The 14,562-nt window shown below is 41.0% G+C and overlaps 1 protein-coding gene across 1 annotated transcript in view; it reads left to right on the top strand.

Annotated features, from left to right (window-relative positions):
* LOC110070845 (A.superbus venom factor 1) overlaps positions 1–14,243 on the top strand; it is a 106,088-nt gene extending 91,845 nt beyond the window's left edge. The window contains exons 35-40 of the mRNA XM_072991546.2: positions 1,563–1,668; positions 2,845–2,934; positions 5,707–5,793; positions 7,842–7,925; positions 11,394–11,529; positions 13,734–14,243. Of these exons, the coding sequence (XP_072847647.2) occupies positions 1,563–1,668; positions 2,845–2,934; positions 5,707–5,793; positions 7,842–7,925; positions 11,394–11,529; positions 13,734–13,875 (645 nt within the window). The 3' untranslated portion in view covers positions 13,876–14,243. The remainder of the gene's footprint in view (positions 1–1,562; positions 1,669–2,844; positions 2,935–5,706; positions 5,794–7,841; positions 7,926–11,393; positions 11,530–13,733) is intronic.
* The last annotated feature ends 319 nt before the right edge of the window (positions 14,244–14,562 follow it).

Raw genomic sequence — 14,562 nt, 5'->3', positions numbered from 1 at the left:
CAAAATGAGTACCCTGTCTCAGAAGAGACCCATCTCTCCCAGCCCTGTCTGATTGGTACAGCTTTCTCTAAAGGAGGCTGCAGACTAAAACAGTTGAAACTTTGTTTCTTTGGGAACAGTCTCTCCAAAGTGCTGACAAGGCCTTGGGCTCATGCTTGTCAGCCCCGACTCCCTCTTTCACCACAGTCTCGGTGTCAACAGTGTCAATGCTCAGTGTCAACATTCTCTACTCAGTCCAGTAAACAGACTTGTCATCCAACACTCTGTGTCTCTTTTCATCAATCTGTCAGAGGATGGGAACTAAGGGGTTAGTACTGGGAGGAGATATATGTGCCACCAGGACAGTGAGAGGGTTACCGCTTAAAGGCTACTACTCAGTTTGGGAGAGTTCCAAACAGGCTCTGTGCAGAGGCAGATAACCCATCAGTGTGATTCCACAGAAGACGACCTGAAGAACCACAGTTACAGGGAGGTAACTTGTTGTTTTGTCTATCTTCAGCTCTTTCACCACCTTACTTCACTCTCTCCTTCCTTGTCTTACCTGCCCATGGTGTGTGGAGAGGTGGATACTGATCAACAGAAAAAATACTCACAGGAAAACTTCATCAGATATCATACATCTACAAAGGTGCATGGATCTGCACAGAACAACACATTATTACATGAACAGATGCTGCACTGGAGCAAATCATGAGAAAAATATACAGTACTATCATCTTGTGGCCTTGTAAACCTCCCTTGAAATCTCTGATACTGTACAGGGTTTAGGCCTGTTGTGTGAGCACCAGGAGGCAGTACCAGTATTACAGGATCAAGGAAAGTTGAGCAGTGTGAATGTAAAGAAGTTGGCTTGGCTGGGCATAAGCCAGAGCCAGGGAATCCCTAGTATGCATTTGAGGCAAGGATATCTATGAACCGTAGAAGATGTGATGGATGTTTATTTGTTAAGAAATGGTTTTCTTCAGTAATGTGTCAGTGGCACAATATATGACTGGAATGTAAGTGTGACAGGTTGTTGGTGAGCCTTGACTGACAGACTATTTTCCTACCAGCTCTGTATTTCTAAGACTATAATGATTATTTTAATCTGCTGATTGTTGCCACACTTACGCCATTCCTTCTATGCCCTTAAACCCCATGAACATCGGATCCCTTTGAACAGCTTCTCCTGAGAGAATGTCAGTGTGTTTCTGAAACAATAAAAAAAAAGAGACAAAGCTCTTGTGGCATCCTTGAGAACTCACAAATGCATTTCAGGCTGAGCTTTTGTAGATTTTAGTCAGCGTCTGTGACTGAGGGATTGTGACTCATGAAAGATATTCATGAAAGATCACAATGAGATATATTTCTTAGTCTCAAACGTGTCACAGAAGTTTTGATTTTATTCTGATTGTGGCTTTAGAAGCTTGACTGAGCTGTCCTGTCCTGCCAAGCCTGGACATCCACCCTGAACTGAACGATGGAAGGATTTCCTTAAGATCGCTCAGAGGAAAGAAAGACTCTTCCCCACTTGAGGTCTGGAGGGTCAAAGACTTATCTTCTCTTTTCTCTGATCTTCACAGGTCTCCCACAGGGAGGATGAATGCCTAGTATTTAAAGCTCTGAAGTATTTTGAAGTTGGTCTCGTACAGCCAGGATCAGTCAAGGTGTACAACTATTATAATCTAGGTAAAGACTCTTGTGAAATCTCTACAATGCTGCTCAAATACTGAAATACTAGTTAGGTAAGATGTTGCAGAAATTTACTGAGCCTCCAGACCCAGGTTTTTTTTACTTCATTTTACAAGTACAGAGCTGAGGAGGGACTCTCCTAAAAATATGGGATGGGATAAGGGACCAGCTCTGCCCCAGTTTCAAAACAGCCTTCAGGTTCTAGGCTGCTTTGTCCTAACTCACCAGTTGTAATTTTCACCCAAGGGCAAGGAATAAGAGCAGAGGGACTTGATCCCTGATTTTCCCAACTCTCTAGCATAGGGTTTCTGTGCCCAGCAGGCAGGAATGCAGTTTAAATGTGGGTTGTCCAGGTTCATCTTTCTTGCAGCATGGAATGTGAGTTTGTTTGATTTATTTATTTATTTATTTCCAATAAATATTTTTGCTGAGCTGGATAGGCAAGACCAAGGCATTTTGCTGTTGCCAGTGGCAGCTCCCCAAAGCTGGTGCTGCTTGGTTAGGCAATTGCTGCCCCAACTTCTCTTGCAAGACTATAGGGCCAAGGCGAATAATCTGGTGACCTGGAGGCTTCGTCTGGCTTCCAAAGCCATTTTACCCAAATGCAGACAAGGTCTAAGGAAAATATTTGCCTGCAACTTCACTTTTCAGATCCTTGCGTGAAATCGTGATACTGTACATTTCCAGTGCAATGTCTGAGTCTTATACTGTATATTAAGGGTAGGTATCATGTGGCTGGAAGGCTAGTTTGAAAGCTCCTAGCCTCTAGTGGATCCCAACAAATAAATATTTTGGGGATGAGAAGGTACACCAGGATTCCTCCAGAATGTAGTGTTTCAGTTAAGAGTTAAGGGCTCAGCTGAGACCAATGTGTAATTACCGAAGGATCCTAGCTAAGGACTCCAACTGAGAGCAATGTAAAGGCATGGGGTACCCCTCTCCCCTTGAGTGTCTGCTTAAAGGCCCTTGTTCAGCTATCTGGCTTCCTTTTGGTTACACAAAGTCAGCTAGATGTGTTTCTAATGTTCCGCCTGGGAGAAATGGTCCATCTGCCTAACTTTGTGTCCTTTTCAAGGATTTTCCTTTTGAGATTTCCTATCAAAATATGAAATGACAACCTGTGTAGACTTGTCAATGTGAGACAGCGATGAATCTTTTCTTTCCTCTTTTCAGATGAGCAGTGTACCAAATTCTACCATCCATCCAAAGAAAGTGGCCTGCTCAGTAGGATATGCCATGGGGATGTTTGCCGGTGTGCAGAAGGTAAGGTGGGGTGAAGAGATATTGCTTCTGCTCACTCAAATGCAAGATATATGCATGTGTGTGTATATGTTACCATGTAATGTTAGATCTCTGGTTTATTGTGTTTCATTTGATATGTTACCAGTGCCAGCTTTGTACAGTTTGGCTCTCACAGGAAACAAGGTCCTTTATTTGCTTCAATGGGTGAAAGATGTGTAACCGGAGATGACCTGATGCTATCCACAAGTGAAATTTATTTGAAGATATAGTTGGATCACATCAGATAAACAGGGGATAAAATTCACAAGATAAAGGCAGAATAGAAAAGAAATCAAAGGAACATCAATTGTATTCTGACACAATACAAAGCAGTGAGATGAAAAGTGCAAAACAGAACAAGCTGTACTAAAGAATCATATGACAATTATGCTAGAATAGCTACAGTTAGTCTTTTATAAAACACTATATTTGCCCCAAACTTTCCACCAGCCTTCTAGATGATGCTCATTATGATCAAGTCTTTGGCCTAAAGATTGAGAAAGAGGAACTGGTTCTTCAAGACTCAGGGGAATGTGCAGAAGAATCAATCCAGGAAAATTCATATACAAGAAATCAGAAGGGAAAAAAATATAAAAGTAGTGAAGTTTGTGTGTGTGTGTAAAAGGAATAAATAAAAGACAGCAACAGAAGTGTAGAATCTCCCAGAAGAAGTAGTTGAGCCCATTGTGAAAACTGAAACTTATCTTAGAATCAAGACAAGCTAAGGCCAAAAGGCCTCCAAACAGTCAAAATCTGCAAAAGTAAAAATCACATGAGAAAAATTGAACTGAAAATCATCTGCATGTTGAATATGAATGTGAGTGTGAACGAATGTGTTTCCTTGTCCCAAGCGACAGTTGCTTTTTGCTCCACTGATGCCCCTAATTTCCCTGCCTCTTGATTGGCTTCCTTACCTGCACCCCTAAAATTCAGTTCTGTATTGGTAGATGGTAAACTGGGAGAAATAGTGCATTGTGCCACCTTTCATTTTTCCAAGGAAGTAAATCATCCCTTTGTCCTGCAGCACACAATATGACTGTAGCATTCTATCAGCCAGACCCTTGTTGCCACAGCAGTTGCATATCTGGTTCATCATGCACAAGTTCAGGCTGAGAGGAATCCTCAGTCTTTTTGCCAACAGGAAACAGTCCACTGTGTTGTTATGAAACAATCCAAAGATTTCCTTGATGCCATTCCATAGGCAGGCTATGTCACAGATTAGTAGTCCATTCCACCAGTCCAATCCACATGTCCACATCCCTTTTGCCCAGTGTACCCTTATACTTAAAACGTTGGACCTGATTAACACCAACCAGATATTTGGAATAAAGTTCAAATAATCCTTGACCCTTGATGTTTATGGTTGGGGTTAATGACATAATTGAAAACTTCTGGAAGGACCCAGGTTGGAGGAGGCTGATCTGTGATCTGGAATAGGCATAGGGTTCCTATTACCTGGGTCAGGTACAGGCTCAACTAAATTGCTACTGCAAAATTTGATCTTTGTTGGAGCTCCATTTTTTAAATCCCTTGTATTATTTGATAAAAGCAGCAATTTTTCCATTCCAGAGAGCTGTGAAATCTTTCTGGAAAGTAAATAGCCATACAAATAGGTCACACTACAATTTGCACTCAGAAAAGGACTTTCCTTCTTCACATCCAGTAATATGAGAACAAGTATAATGAAGTAGTGGAGTAGCCAGATATGATAAGTACCCAATACGATTCCTAGTTCTTTTCCATATGTGCTAGTAAAACTGTGATTTCAGCTGATGTCTGCAGTCTAGGTAAAATGTGTCTGAAATGCTATGTAACTCATGGCTGTTTTGTAGCTCCTCTGGTAGAACAGGAGTGATACTGCAGAGGTAAGTGATCACTAATTAAAGAGTTATTGCACTCAACATGTTTTTTTCCCCAGAAGGACTCCAGGGCACTTGTTGAGCCAGAGGCACTTCGGGAAACTCAATATGCTGACAGCAGTGGCAGCCTCGCTCTACAGTGTACCCTACATGTTTTATCATTTGAGAAGACAAAAAAAGAGTGTGTCAACTGCTGCCTGGGAAGGGTTAGGCCATGGGTTGGAGGAAGTGACTGTTCAGAGTCTATAAACTCTGAGGAGACAGAAAGTGAGAGACTTCTCACCAAACATCACCAAGCTTCAAATCCCAGTGGAAACGACCCAGGGTCTGGAGGTAACAGAACTTCTCAAGGGGATGGGCGAGTGCTGGAAGCTCAGCCCCTCATCAAATAGAAGATTGAGAGGAGGCTGTGGTCTCTCCTGCCTTTTCTGCAGCCCCTTCCTTGGATTCAATGAAAGCCAGTTTGGACAGTTTGACAGGCCTTGAATTCATGGAGAACCTGCTGGAGGAGATTTTGCCTGCAACTCCTACAGTTAGTGGGTACAGTGGTGCTCGTAATGAGAAAAAAGCAGAAAGGACTGAGTAGGAAAGAGGAGAAAAGGAAGTAGCCTTCCAGAAGGGTCAGAGTTTAGAAATTACTGTTTAAAGGAACTCAGGATGTACCTTGTTAAAATATGCACCCCAAGTAGTTTGAGACTGTTAATGGAATTCACTAAGTTCATTGCATTACTCAGTAAGATTCTGAGTTCCTGGTTTCTCTCCTTGAAACCCCTCTCCCACTAAACCTAAGGTTGAAAAGAGAATGACAGGAAGCTTGAACAAAAATCCTCTTTGATATATCTTAAATGCTCAACATCTTCTTTTTCTTTCTTTTTGTGTGTTCTTCTCCCTAAAGAAAGCTGCTCATTGCTCAACAAGATGAAGGAAGATATTAATCTGCAGATTCGAGTTGAATTAGGCTGCAAGCCAGAAGTAGACTATGGTAATGGCTGTCTAGATTGCTGAATTCTGTAAAGGAGCTAGTGGCTATATTTGAATTTTAATGGTTATCACAGTAACAAAAAACTAGTGCTCCGGGCCAGTGCTTCAAAATTCTTCCTGGCAGATTTGGCAGACTGCCTCCCTGCAGTCTGCCCTTGATGAGCACCTACTATAAATAAACCCACAGCCCTCTTTTCTAAAGCCACGACACTGCTGCTACTTGTGCCTATCAGATTTCAGATGTACCACTACAGCTCATGTTCCAAAGTTGTGGGTTTATGTGCCATCAGGCTGCATCCATCTTACGGTCACTCTAATAAGATTTTCAAGATATGTGAGATATTTAAGTGAGGTTTTATTAGTGCCAGCTGCCTGAATAGTTCAGTGGTTTCGGTATCTGCCTGCAGATCCAGAGGTTGGGAGTTTGATACTTCACAGTGTCTACTGGGAGAAGAGTTAGCCTGTGTGGCCTTGGGCAAGTTGCACAGTTCCAGGGTGCATCTGGAAGAAGGGAATGGTAAAACCGCTTCAGTATATTCTCTACCTAAAAAGGGTTGCCATAAATTGGAATCAACTTGATGGCATGCAATTATTATTATTATTATTATTATTATTATTATTATTATTATTATTATTATTATTATTATTATTATTATTATTATTATTATTATTATTATTATTATTATTATTATTATTATTATTATTATTATTATTATTATTATTATTATTAGTGCCACTCCCCTCCCCATGAGTTTTCATGGCCAAACAAGGATTTGAACCTTGGTTTCTTGAGTTCTTGTCCATAAGTCTATCCACTACACCAGACTGGCTCACGGAATTAGATCTGGATAAATGAACAATCTCTGGATTTATTGGTACCAAAATATACAGTGCACAATCTGTACAGAAACTTCAGCAGCACCAACAATGATGGTGATGATATGAAACTGTGTCGACTCTGCCAAGAAAAAGCTGAAACTGTGTCACATCTCATCTGTGAATGTCCAAAGACTGCATATATTACAAAAACAGACATGATAGAGTGGCAAAATTAGTGCACTGATCATTATGCAAAAAAATTGCGAGCCTCCAAAAACCCATGGGAACCTCAGGTAGAGAAGGTATCTTTTGGGATTTCCAAATTCAAACTAATCGACAACTTGAACATAACACACCAGACATAGTATTTAATAGAATGGAGAAATGTCTGGATCATTGACATTGCAATTCCAGGGGATCCTAGAGTTGAAATTAAAGAATAGGAAAAACTAACAAAATACAGAGATCTGGCAATTCAAACATCTCACTTGTGGATGAAACATACTTGTTGGTCCCCACTGTCATCGAGGCTTTGTGACCAATACCACAAAATTTCACACAGTATTATAATCAGCAGCAAATTTCAGAAATAACACCATCAGAGCAATGAAAAACAACAGTAGTAGGAACAACATATAAACTACTGTACATCTATATTTAATAGATAGGTTTTTGGTTAAAACTTGTATCTGTTATATAATACTGTAAAATAATGTTTTTATAATTTTGATTGTCTGGCATTTTTAATCATCATCACCATCATCATCTTAGAACTGCAAGAGCTGGAAGGGACCTATGGATCATAAGGTCCAGCCCCTGTTAAGCTGGCACAGTAGGGAGTCGAACTCCCAACCTCTGCCTAAATAAGTAAGAGCCTCGTGGCGCAGTGGTTAAAACGCTGTACTGCAGCTAAAACTGTGCTCACGACCTGGGGTTCAAATCCCAGGTAGCCGGCTCAAGGTTGACTCAGCCTTCCATCCTTCCGAGGTCGGTAAAATGAGTACCCAGCTTGCTGGGGGGTGGGTGCAGTGTGTAGCCTGTATAATTAAAATTGTAAACCGCCCGGAGAGTGCTTGTAGCGCTATGGGGCGGTATATAAGTCCAATAAATAAATAAATAAATAAATCACTGACCTATCCAGCAGTTCAAGTCTCCCTCTTGGTTAAGGAGGTGAGGTCTTCATGGCGAAAAGCATGCAAACATTTTAACTTTTCTCTTTTTGCTCTTTAGTGTACAAAACCAAGCTGATTCGAATAGAAGAAGACAGTGGTTATGACAACTACTTCATGGAAGTTGTGGAAGTTATTAAAGGAGGTAAGGATATGTATTTTGAAGGAACCCATTATCATGGATACCACAGAAGGAACATTGCATTGATTCACAACTAATTTGAAAGTTCACATCAGTCTAGGTCACTGATTTTCAGTTTTATATTGTACAAAAAGAGTGGAAATTTTTGATCCTTAGAGTTTCTGGAAGTTAACATCTAAAACATCTGGAAAGCCAATCTGTTGCACAGATCCCTGGAAAGCTAATTTCTTCTTCCCTTTTGCTTCTCCTTCATATTTGGCAGAGTGTGGAAATTGCTGACTTAAAACCTCTAGCTACACAGTGGAGAAAAAAAAATCCAGACAGGGACCGACAGAGCAGATTATTATAATTATATGTTTTACCTCAACTGGTGATATAGTCTCAATAGATTCAGATTGAATAAGAATAAAACATTTGTTGGCATTACCAATGGCTTGTCTATGCAGTCTCTCTGGGATGAACTGCAGCAGACTAAACGAGGTCACGTGGACCTGCAGTATGCATCTCTTGTGTTGAAGAAGAATAAAACATTATTATTATTATTATTATTATTATTATTATTATTATTATTATTATTATTATTATTATTATTATTATTATTATTATTATTATTATTATTATTATTATTATTATTATTATTATTATTATTATTATTATTATTATTATAATACCCCGCCTATCTGGTCGATATGACCACTTTAGGTGGCTTATTTCATTTCATTTTACTCATGGTTCTTATATAAAAAGTAACGTTTGTTGTGGAAATGTTAACTTGCTCCATTAGAAAGCTTAGCTGCTTAATTTACTTCATTATTAACTGGTTACATCGCTGACAGGACACCGCAGTCTAACTGTTCACTTCTGAATCCATAATTCTAAAATCAAATGACAGAACCCTCCTGACTGAAAATGGTGGGGAAATAACTCGAGATAGAGAAGGAAACAATTGGCTGCTATGTACTAAGCTGTTTGGTATTCCCTGCAATACCCTCTCGGCCAAAACCTCTCAAAGGCATCATATGAGGGTGCAATATATCACTCCAGAGATCATGTGAGATGTTATTGTTTGTCATTATTGAAGCCCAGGGAGCATTTATAACTTATTGACCATGAGTTTGGTCACTTTCAAAACACCATCACCACACATAAAAACTTTGGGTTGTATCTGGTGTATCCCTATGTTGGTAGAAGCCTCTTTGACCCAGTGGCAGTTCTAGTCCAGATCCAGTTCAGCATTACCACACAGCTACACTAGATTGCCTCCCCTCTTGCTCATGGCAGGAGAGTTGCTTGTTGTTGCTGCTTGGCTGGTCTCCCACTTTGCAGAAGCACCAGCCTCTCTAAGGACCAGTGTGTTTTTAAGCAGGGCTGGGATGCAACTGCATGCTGGTCACTTGGTGCAGCTGGCACTTCTAAGACGGAGATCAGCTAGGCAATGATGACAAGGAAATGCCATCAATGGAGAAGGGGAGAGCATCAGGTAGGAGAAGGCATGGAAACCTCATGGCAGCTCCTTGCATGAGTCTGCAAAAGGTAGAGCCACTCATGCAGCCAGATGTAGGGGGACCTCGGAAAGGTTAGGGGGGATGGTCCCTAGGCTGGATGGTACTCCCCTCCCAGTTTAGGGACCAAGTGCGTAATTTGGGCATTCTTCTGGACCCGGCTCTTTCTTGGGAGTCCCAGATTGCAGCCGTGCCCAAATCAGCCTTTAACCAGCATAGGCCAATTGCCCAACTTCACCCCTACCTAGACAAGGACTCCCTCAGGACTTTGGTACGGGCCCTAGTCATCTCCCAGATCAACTACTGCAATGCCCTCTACGTGGGGAATTCCCTTGAACCTGATCCAGAGACTTCAATGGGTCCAGAATGCGGCAGCCAGACTGGTGGTTGGTGCAAGTAAATTTGACACATCACTCCAGTTCTGGCTTGCTTCCACCAGTTGACCGTGACATCCCAGATCAAGTTCAAGGTTTTGGCACTCACATACAAAGTCCTTTATGGTTTAGGCCCATGTCACTTGCCAGAGTATCTCTCCTTAATGTCATCTGCCCAACCCACAAGATCATCCCAGTTGAGGCTCCTCCGGGTGGCTACCCTGAGGGAGACTCATAAGTTCTCTACAAGAGCTAGGGCCTTCTTGGCTCCAGCCTTATGGAACCAGCTTCCAGAGAAGCTCCGCCTAGCCCCCTCCCTGTGGACTTTTAGGAAGCAATTAAATACACTGCTTTTCCGGGAGGCTTTCCACACCAACCCCAGCCAACCATCTTCCTCCACTTTTTTTTTCTTTCCCCTACTCTTCTTTCCTCCCCCCCTTTCCTCCATCCACTCTGGGATTAATTGTGACCCTTTTTTTGTTTTTAGGGTTATTGCTATTGGTTTTAATATTTTTATTTTTATTTTTATTTTCTATTTTATGAGTTGTAACCCACCCACAGTAATGCTGTGGCACTAATGGGAGTGGAATCCAAATAAGTGTACTGACACTATAGGACCTAGATGTCTGTCAACCAAACCGGGGAAGATGCAATTTGTACCTGTGTTCCCTCTCTCCAGTGGCTTCCTTTAAATCTATTCAAGAGGGTTAGGTGTGTGAAAAATTATGAGGTGAAGGAAGCAGAAAGTGAGGACAAATGGGTTCAAATTTGTTTCTACTAATGGAAACCTTCTCTGTGTCCATCCTTGCAAGCACGCCATGCTCACCCACGCATGTGAACCATGCCCACCCATGAGCGCGAGGGGTGTCCCTGTCTCGCCATGCACAGACCCCGCCTCCAACCAGTCCACAGTTCTGAAAAGGTTAAGGACCACTGCTCTACACAATATTGGAACATTGACAGCAGGCTGGTGAGGGCAAAATAGTCACTTGAGGTCCATATATCATTTGGATGCAAGGACTGCAGCAAATGACATACTGCAACTCCTAGCGACCCTGCTTGCTCCAAAGAGACCATCTAGACCAGGGGTCTCTGAACTTTTCACAGTGAGGGCCACATAATATAATTTCCATATTTTCAATGGCCAAAGGAACAGGTACACTCACACGTATGCCCGCCCATACGCCTTCCCACCTGCACTCCCAATTGCATACATGCACTCCTGCCCATCCGTGCTGGATAAAAAGGCAAGGCAGGCTGGATGTGGCCTGCGGGCTGTACTTTGGAAACCCCTAATCTAGACAACCCCTTGCTTATGCCAAAAGTACCCAATGGCTTTTTTGACCATCTGATTCTCTTTCAGACTGGAAGAAGAGGGAAGGCTGTGCATTTGTGCAAATGTAATGAGAGTGGACATGCCTTGACTTGATTATTCAAGTAAATAAATATATATGTACCCAAGGAGAGTAGAGGCAAAATCACACCTCTATACAAGGCTCCCCTTCTATCTTCTTCCCATTGATTTTCCCCCATGATCCCTTTTACCAGCTACTAAACAGATCAGCCCATTATAATGTTTTGTCTGATTCCTTCAGGGAGTGACCCAAATCCAGCAGCCAGTCCTCGCAAGTTTATCAGTCAGATGAAATGCAGAGAATCCCTCCACCTGCAGGAGAACAAGGACTATCTGATCTGGGGTCTCAGCACTGATATGTGGCCAACAAAGGATACGTATGTATTTCATTCCATTGACTTATTGGGTGGATAGATTGCTTTTCCTTGGTTGGTTCCCTAGAGGGCCTAACAACGAGTGCCAAAATGGCATGAAGAGTTGCACTCCAGCTCTGAAAACAACAATCACCAGCCAAGAAAACAAACAACATAAAACTAAGGTACTTGCAGGATTCTTGGCTGCCTAGTGAGGTATTCTGCATTAAAGCTCCATTTAAAAGCCGGTTTATTCTCCTCAGCCAGGCTCTTCTAAAGTGACTGTTCCTAGATTCTAGCCTCTTAATTGAAAGGCTCCTTCTTGTTTTGCATTCCAACTTTATTTAGGGTGGCTTGAACCCACAGTTGCCTCATGTGACAAACCTGAAATATCTTAGTCTCTGGTGCTAGCTGGTCTATAGGTGTTTGCTGTGACCCATCAGAACAGCCATTTCTCCCCTTTAGTTTTTCTCTTCATATTAAGATGAGAGGAGCTAAACTTAGGATGCATAAAGTGCACCAGCTGATAACTGTAGGCTCTGAGCCTGGGAAGCGAAAAAGAACAATTTGACCAACAGTTCATGGAATTGTCCTGGTACTTTGAAAGTATATTATGGTTTTGTAAATGACTCTTAGCCAACTTTTAAATCCATATTATGTAACAGTTTCTTAATGATTTTTTACTTGGGATTCAACCCTATTGAACTCATTGAGTCTTACTGCTGATTAAACCTGCACCGGATTGCAAAGCATGGCTTTATATTTCAAACAAGTTTGCTTCAACCACCGTGATGTTTTGATGAAGGTCCCAATCCTGAACCTTTCAAAGGCAATGAGCTGCCAGGAGAAGCAACTGTAAAAGTGTACATTTTTGTGCAGCTCAAGGGAAAAGCCTGTCTGGCCTACCTACCCTCTAGAATGGGAAGACTGCTTTGCTCATTGCTAGCCTTGGCAAATAGGAAGGCAAGAGGGAGTGGAAATTGTCTTATCTTTAGTCTCTGATGGGAGATAAGATAGGAATTCCAGCACACCTCACTCACCTTCCTAAGAAGTGTTTAGGTGCGCAAATTAGTGGATTCCTTTCATCCACCCCTTCTGTCTAACTGGATGGGAACAGTATACAAAAAGATTTTCACTGTGCGGGGCAAGAGAAATAGGACACCTGAGAGCAGGCACAACCACAGGATTGCTTCCAGAGGATTGCTGGAATCCCACTGTCTTATCTTGTCTAATGGGACAGATTGATCCTGAGGCAGTTTGTCTCAGGGCTCCCAAAGAGTTCTCTTCCTTCTGACAGGTTTTCGGTTGATGTCAATTGTAATGGTGCCTGCTCCAGGTGGTAAAGAAATCCATGGGGTTTTTTTTGTGTGTGTGTGTTTGTGTAGTCATTTTGAATTTCTCCAAATTCTAAATTGAATTTCTCTAAATTAAAAAAAGAAAACACAGACGTTTCAGAGAAAAACAAAAAGAAAATTGCTTGCTCTAATTCTATTCCCATCATAATAAATTTGCTTCATTCACCAAAAATACAATGAAGAGACAAATCTGGCAATTTGAGTGGCAGTGTGGAATCTGAAATCTTTGAAACATATTCATTGTCAATTTGATCCAGCCCTAATAGGTGCCTCCATAGTACCCGTTTGACCTGTTTACCCATGTTGAAATGTATAAGAGTTTGAACACAGTGGTTTACGTGTAACATAAAAAACCACACAGATCATGAATGGTATTCTTCCTTGTATGTGCCAGCAATTGAAATAAAATTTACATAGTCTTAGTTAACATTTAAGAACGTTAACTGTAAACTATATATGAATAAACTAACTGCTAAAAATCTTTGTACTTGATACATAAACTTGTGCTTGACTTATTTTTATACTGGCATATTATCTTCCTTATCAGGCATAGTAGCTAATTCTAACAGACATCTCAACTTCCAGAGTACACTAGAGTCTAGTGTGTAGACTCTAGTGACTAGACTATCAGACTACTAACTGAATAATATCTGTCACTGGTTTTGCCCTGCTGGCAGTTAATCCTTTTAACATCTATTGGCTAATGCCAGACAGAATCTGATTGGTCAAAATGCTCCACCATGCAAATAATACAGTCTAATCTTTCTCATACAAACATATACACATACATACATGCTGGGTTGTACAACTATATACTTGAACAGCCCATATAGCAAAGATACAGTACAAATCTCCCTCCTTTCTCTTTTCTAGTATTAACTACTTGATCAGCAAGGATACCTGGATTGAGAGATGGCCAGATGATGATGAATGCCAAGAGGAAGAATTCCAGAATTTGTGTAATGACTTCATTCAGTTTTCCAACATACTGACCATTTTGGGCTGCCAGAGCTAATGGTGAAAGCATCTGTGTAATGCATCATGTGGGCTTTTGACCCATCATTTGGATGTTATCCTTTTTCCTGAAGTTCTAACTTCCCGTAATTTTTTATTACCCATTTTGTTTTCCAGATTATTTGTAATAAAGAACTGATTTCTTACTGGGCTGTTTCAATCCAGTTCACAAATCAGATAGTGTGTAGAAAAGTATCTCTATTGGGGAATGTTTGCACAGGATGTTTTACAAAAATGTGCGTATTTCAAATATATGCACATAAGTGTATACAGTATAAATTTGGACAAGTGTGTACAAAATTGTGTTATGTATGGGAAAGCGCATACACGTGTTTTCTTTTTTTCTTATTAAAAAATTGAAAAATTGTTCTTTTAGATTCCAAAAGAATTTATAAAAGGTGTATAATTTTTTTCTAATACACAATATTTTCCTAAATACATTGGATATTTTAGATAATACAGTGGCGCTCTGCATGACGACGATAATCCGTTCCAGGAAAATCGCTGTTAAGCAAAATCGTCATCATGTGAAAAACAAATCCCTATTGGAATGCATTGAAACCCATTTAATGCGTTCCAGTGGGGAAATTACCTTGTTGTGCAGCGAAGATTGCCCATGGGGAAGCCATTTTCGGATCACCGATCAGCCATTAAAATGGCTGCCCTGCGAAGCATGGGTCCAGAAAAC

The sequence above is a fragment of the Pogona vitticeps genome, chromosome 2 (assembly GCF_051106095.1).
Source record: "Pogona vitticeps strain Pit_001003342236 chromosome 2, PviZW2.1, whole genome shotgun sequence".
NCBI lineage: Eukaryota > Metazoa > Chordata > Lepidosauria > Squamata > Agamidae > Pogona > Pogona vitticeps.
The sequence above is the reverse complement of the archived record's forward strand: the minus strand, read 5'-3'. Positions and strand labels throughout refer to the sequence as shown.